This window comes from Haliaeetus albicilla, chromosome 3 (assembly GCF_947461875.1).
Source record: "Haliaeetus albicilla chromosome 3, bHalAlb1.1, whole genome shotgun sequence".
Lineage (NCBI taxonomy): Eukaryota > Metazoa > Chordata > Aves > Accipitriformes > Accipitridae > Haliaeetus > Haliaeetus albicilla.
The window spans coordinates 18,210,265-18,216,719 of record NC_091485.1 but is presented as its reverse complement, the minus strand read 5'-3'; the positions used below and the strand labels follow the sequence as shown (position 1 = coordinate 18,216,719).

At 39.0% G+C, this 6,455-nt stretch overlaps 1 protein-coding gene across 3 annotated transcripts; it reads left to right on the top strand.

The window, feature by feature from the left end:
* Window positions 1-680: 680 nt before the first annotated feature.
* Window positions 681-5,236, top strand: MC5R (melanocortin 5 receptor). 3 transcript variants are annotated; one of them, XM_069778908.1, is made up of 2 exons: window positions 681-927; window positions 1,772-5,236. In XM_069778908.1, the coding sequence occupies exon 2, from the start codon at window positions 1,854-1,856 to the stop codon at window positions 2,829-2,831; it is 978 nt and encodes a 325-aa protein (XP_069635009.1). In that variant the 5' UTR covers window positions 681-927; window positions 1,772-1,853; the 3' UTR covers window positions 2,832-5,236. The 3 variants fall into 3 exon arrangements, with proteins under 3 accessions (XP_069635009.1, XP_009928336.1, XP_069635010.1); XM_009930034.2 differs by having other exon boundaries at window positions 682-935; XM_069778909.1 differs by lacking the exon at window positions 681-927 and having other exon boundaries at window positions 1,908-1,997; window positions 2,084-5,236.
* The last annotated feature ends 1,219 nt before the right edge of the window (window positions 5,237-6,455 follow it).

The window sequence follows — 6,455 nt, the reverse complement described above, 5'->3', positions numbered from 1 at the left end:
CTTTTGGATAAGGCCCAGAATGAGCGTCAGCTGCCTGACTGCTAGACCCACAGTGACTTCAGCCATTGCAATACTGAGCACTGCGCTCTTAGACCCTGTGAAACCTGGGGGAATTCACATCCACCTCGGGAAGCCCTGGCTCCCAGCATGATGTACTGTGTACTCCTTCCACGTCTGCATCCAAATCTCTATTCTAGCAAGGGGACTGGAACACAACTGTTTATTTGTTCTGTTTTTTTCAAACAAATTACTTGAGTTATATCTTTTATTAGTGGTGTGATGAGCTTGACTGTATGTTCTCTGAGTTTTGTAACAGCGTGGTTCTTGTTCTTGCAAAATTATAACTGTGAATATAAGACAAATGCTTATAACAGTAATAAGCCTCCCACTTAAATAACAGTCTTCTGCTCTCACCTCTTTTGGAGTACTACTGCAGTATGAACTTATTGTCAGTGAGTACTAGAAACTGCAAACAAAAAAGAAATTATTTTGGAAAGGAGCATGCCTAATGCATTTCTCCCTTTAATATTATAAAAAGCTTATAATGAATTCTAGATCAAAATCACTGTTGAGTTAGAAAGACGAGAGAAGACCACTAGATGGTGGTAAAAACCCAAGCCTTGGCTAAAAAAATCTATGAAAAGAGAAGTTCTGAGGGGCAAAGAAGGGGAGGAGGAGCCACAGTTTGAGGACTGAAGTCATAATTGCTTGGAGGCTATAAAAAGGCAGTTGCACAGTAAGTAATTTATACGTGGTCAGCCTTGACTCTATGGATTTACTCATTCCTTTTCCTCTATTTTTGTCATCTATTCCTACCAAGGAGTCTCCAGCCCCAGATGTCAGCTGAGGAGGGGGACTGAAACTTCTTCTCTCTGGAGGAAAGGTTGCAGGCAATGAAGAGGAAGAGCAGCTGAAGGAGCAACTCTTGTAAATAGGTACAGTTAATTCTTGATTGCAAATAAAAGGTTACTTTTAAAAAATGAAAATTATTTAGCTTGATATTCTTTGAATTTTATTTGCAACAAGTCACTGACAATCAGCTTTAAGTATTCCCCTTACTAAGAATCCAATGGCTTACAACTTGCCTTGAATATTTTCATTACCAAAAGAGCATTGAATAAAATACTCACGATCTGGAAGAGAAAACTTATTTTTATGACTGAATTCCACCCATGCAGATTCTGTAATCTTAGTGTATACTGAAATGTACGGATTTGCCTTGGTTAGGTGTTTAATACTATGCTTTTAAGTGAGCATGTTAGTATTGCAAAGGTAAGCTGTTTACAACACAGTTCATGTGAACCTAAGAAGTACAAAGGTCAGGAAAGCATTTAAATCTTTTATGAAAATGTTAAATTCTTAATTGTGGCAATACTTCAAACTTCTATGTATTGTATTCAAGTGAGGAGGTTCTGCCGAACCTAATACTGTTCTCCTGCATTTCTGGAGTCTGAGAATTGAGACTTTGAAAACTGTTTGTTGTTTGGTGTTCAGCAGAATTTCCAGGACATTGTGCTCACTTCTGAGGGATTAAACAGAATAAATGAAACTATGTATGAAGAGTGCATGAATGTCTTTGTTAGTTTATGGTTTTAATTTCCCAGTGAGGATGGCTAGAAAAACTCTGAGCCAGTTGGAGGTTAATTTAGAATCAGCAGAGAAATGTGGTGTGGAAGAGGCAGGATGTGTACAAGCCAAATTAAATAGCAATGGGTGATATTTGTTTTGTCAACTTCTGCCCGTTCTTGTCATGCTATATTTTTTTTGGCAGGGTCTTTTGCCTTTTGGAAAATGCATTTACCGCACTCCTTGGCAAGTCCCTCAGAAAGAACAGAACGTGTTTGCTTCCAGAGATGAACACATCTTCTCAACTGTATGTTTCTGAACTAAACCTGAGTGCCTTGGGTAGCAACTTTACTGTGCCTACTGTCAAGAGCAAGTCATCGCCATGTGAGCAAGTGGTCATTGCAGCTGAGGTGTTCCTAACTCTGGGCATTGTAAGCCTCCTTGAAAATATCTTAGTTATATGTGCAATAGTTAAGAACAAGAACTTGCATTCACCCATGTATTTTTTTGTTTGCAGTTTAGCAGTGGCTGACATGCTGGTTAGTGTGTCTAATGCTTGGGAGACCATAACGATATACTTAATAAACAATAGACACATAATTATGGAAGATGCCTTTGTCCGTCATATAGACAATGTCTTTGATTCAATGATCTGCATATCTGTGGTGGCTTCCATGTGCAGTTTGCTGGCTATAGCAGTAGACAGGTATATCACTATCTTTTATGCCCTACGTTATCACAACATCATGACAGTGAAAAGATCAGGGCTTATTATTGCATGCATCTGGACCTTTTGCACGGGTTGTGGCATTATCTTCATTCTTTACTATGAATCAACTTACGTTATCATTTGTCTCATCACTATGTTTTTTACCATGTTGTTCCTCATGGTCTCGCTGTACATCCATATGTTCCTCCTGGCTCGTACTCATGTGAAGAAAATAGCTGCTTTGCCTGGGTACAACTCTGTCCGTCAAAGAACCAGCATGAAAGGAGCCATCACTCTGACTATGCTTCTTGGCATCTTCATTGTTTGCTGGGCTCCATTCTTCCTTCATCTCATCCTGATGATCTCCTGCCCTCAAAACCTCTACTGTGTTTGCTTCATGTCTCACTTCAACATGTACCTCATTCTCATCATGTGCAACTCAGTGATTGATCCCTTGATCTATGCCTTTCGTAGCCAGGAAATGAGGAAGACCTTCAAAGACATAATTTGTTGCTATAGCTTGAGGATGATCTGTGGGTTATCAAACAAGTATTAAGAAAACAAAACCAAACCAGGAAAGAGAATGGAAATGCAACATCTTGCCGCATCTTGTAATTCTGCTGAAATGCCTACGGAACATCTTTCGCCATTCAGCTGTCATGATTTCTGCGGCAATCAGAAACCATTTTTTTAATATGTGATTTCACCTTTCTTTCCCTCCACACACCTCTCTCACACTAGTGGTAGGAGCTACTCAGTGCATCTGTATTAATGGTAGAAAGAGTATTTTGAATCTTATTTACCCTACTGAAGTCTGGATCTGATAAGAGTATTATACAGGGAAAGCCTTATTTTTTTTTCTGCTAAATGCAACGAGTATGATCTGCCATGCAAATGAGCCCATCAGCCTCTTGCTGTGTGTTTCTCTTGATATTCTTTGTCTCTCTAGATACAGCATGGCTTATTTTGATGCCCAGAGTTAACAGATTTTTTGCTATTTCCCTCTGAAGACATAAAATCAGAGAAGTAACTCCAATTATCACGGTTCACATACCTTGCTCAACAGTTAGGACCAATATGTATGTACATATCAGTAGTCTTGTATTCCAGTCATGACCGTTACTGCCATAAAATATGTATTATGTAAGAGGACAGTGTTACCATGAGGTTTTCCCAGTTGGATACAGTACTTTGTCATATCTGACTTTATGTGTTCTTATCCCTGTAGGGTAAGATGTACCATAGGTGGGTTTTAAGGCTGAATATGAAGACCGATCTGATTCTCATTTGTCTGTTTTCTTTATTTGCCAGGGCTAGGGAAGTAAAAGGTACATGGCCTCTAGACAGTCATGTAATGTTTTGTGGAGACAGAAGGACTGGGTGAGTGGCTGCCTTTATATAGACATTAAAAAAGTGTTTCAGTTAGGAGTAGCTTTTTTTACTGGAGAAAGCTGTACAGTAGATTGCATCTTTCAAGCTGGGAGAGAGAAAACAAGTTTGATAATCAGAAGGCATAGCAGGCAATGGCAAAACAGGGATTTCAAAACCTCAGGCACATGTAGCTATAACAGAGAGTCCTGACTTTTGCTCCCCAAACAAAGAGGTTTTGTCTTTGTTGGGAGGATTCTAAGGTGAAACCCTCATGCCTTTTGCATAATTTGCATCTAGTCATGCTCTCATAAACATGCTGTTCTGCAACAGCTGTGTAACGTGCAAAATATTGGATTTATCGCAGATGAAGGAAGTAGCATTGATTTCTTGATGCCAATGGATGGTACATATCTTGCGCTGAGATATAAGCTATGAAAATATTTCAAGCAGTGGTACCCTACTGACTAGATATCAGAAAATAGCTCAGAAAAGTGAATTATTTCTTCTGAAAAGCTGAAATAATAACACTTGTTATACTTGGTTTAGGGATGCTCTAAAACTGTTGTTGTCAATAGAAGGACTATGATTGATTCAGTGGGCCTTAGGTTAAACCTTCAAGGTGGAAGTTCTGATCAGGTGTTAGGAAAATTTTTTTACCGTAAGTGTGGTCAAACATGGGAACAGGTGCCCAGTTGTTGTGAAGTCTCCATCCTTGGAGATATTCAGGACTTGACTGGACATAGCCCTGAACAATCTGCTCTAAGTTGAAAGCTGACTCTACCTTTGAAGTTGGCCCTGCTTTGAATGAGTAGGAATAGGTGACCTCCACAGGTCCCTTCCAAACCAAGTTATTCTGTGATTCTGTGGAACAGTTTGGATATTATGTTAAAATTATATATTTTTTTTTTCCCCTCCTAACTTAATCTCTTGGGTAAGAAGAATTGTAAACGATTCTCCTCCATGCATTTAGAAAGATAGCATACTTTGTGTCTTCATTTGCTTTGGAGGCCTCTGGCAGGATAAGTAGGGTGCATCTTTAGCACCAGAGTTATACCTTTTGTCTGCTGCACCTTAAAATATATACTGCCTTCAGCTCGCACATATCTCCCTCTGACATGAGTGGGAATGTTATTCTCAGTGGAGACACCTTATTATGCTGACTGTAAATGTAATTATTATATCAGTGCACTAGGCGCTGGAATCTTCCTTCAGCTATAACTGAAAATGGGATTTCAGAGGTATGTTTGTGGTCAGTAGTGAGAATCATGCCTTGTTTCAGTCCACCTCTTAACCCTATCCATAAATGACACCTAAGAGTGGGCTCTTGCTACTCTGAATATAAATAGCAAAAGGAGACAGTTCAATTGCATAGTGAAAGGCACCAGCTGATGTTGTAAATAATTCTTTACATCTTCACTGGGTATTGCAAATGAGACAGTCTTGTACATAATTGTAAATCAACAAAGAGAAATCCAAAACTGTAATAGCTTTGGGTATTTTCTTGAATTGTACATTACTTTTTTGTTGGAAGTTTATTTGATGTATAAAACACAGACATATGAAGAAACTATTAAACTGGATTGCTGTAAACCCTGCTATTATTGGTTATTCATTGTAATGTGTCCGCTAACCTTACAGATTATTCACAGAGGGACTATTGCATTACAGGCTTTCACTTCTCAATTTAAACAGATGCCTTATTAAGAAACACATTCTGAAAGAGAGTTATAGACTAATACAAAGTATTTACATTCATACCTATGTTCCTCTAGGTGTCAGCATCACATCCTCATTATAAGCTTTACAGGTGGGGGAGCTAAAACAGCTTAAGGGGGAAATGAAAGTATTTTCAAGAACAGGCTAGAACAGTTTCTGCAAAAAAAGGCTGTTTACGCTATAGGAATGCATATAAAAAACATGTCTCTCTGAGGCCATGACATGTTTTAATCTGTTTCTTTCTCCTGTTTCGCTGCAGAATAAAAGCAACATTTAGCATGCTTTCACTTCTACCAGAGCTTGGAAAACAGTATTCTGATAGATTTGGACAACCACACATTGTGTAAGTATGAAATTTGCTGTCAAAGGACAGTCATGAAAAAATTAGCTGCTAGGCTGTCATTGCACCATGTCCCCACAGCTAATGATACCACTCTGGCTTATACTGCCAGTCTTTTATGGTTTGGTATCAGTCATTGGAAAGAAGCTCAAATCACACTATTTCTGTCCCAGAGCTCCAAAACCAACTTCTGTTACCCACTGCTGCTTTGATGACTGAACACTTCACTGCTTCTAACTTGGGTGTCACTATTTAAAAGTTTTAAATAAGAAATTATTCTGAACTCACTCCTTTTGCAGGTGGGGTCAGCTTCTATAAACTCATCTGCATTTTAAGTAGATCAGTAGGAGCAGGGAGAATATTTAAAAAAACCCCCCAAACCAGCATTTCTAGCTGCACCAGAACTTCATCTAGTGAAGCAGAAGACTGGATTCTTTAGTCTATAATACTGCAAAGGGTGGTTGATGGTAGGCGAGTTGCTCTGTCTCCAGATTACACTGAAGTACTTCATATGTTGCTCTAAGTTTTGCTTGCTTTAGTAGATTGAAGTAGAAGGTTGGCTTTTGCAAATGGTGGCATTGCCTGGATAATCCCCTACCCAGCATGCTCCTGTGCTAGCATTAGGGAAAATCTAAATCTTTTCTCCAGGCCAACGCCACAATAAAGTACTTGGAAATACTAGTTTTCCAAGAGCCTTAGTGTCTCCTGTAACACAAAACAGTCATACCTGAATGGAGCAAAGAGATGGTTTAT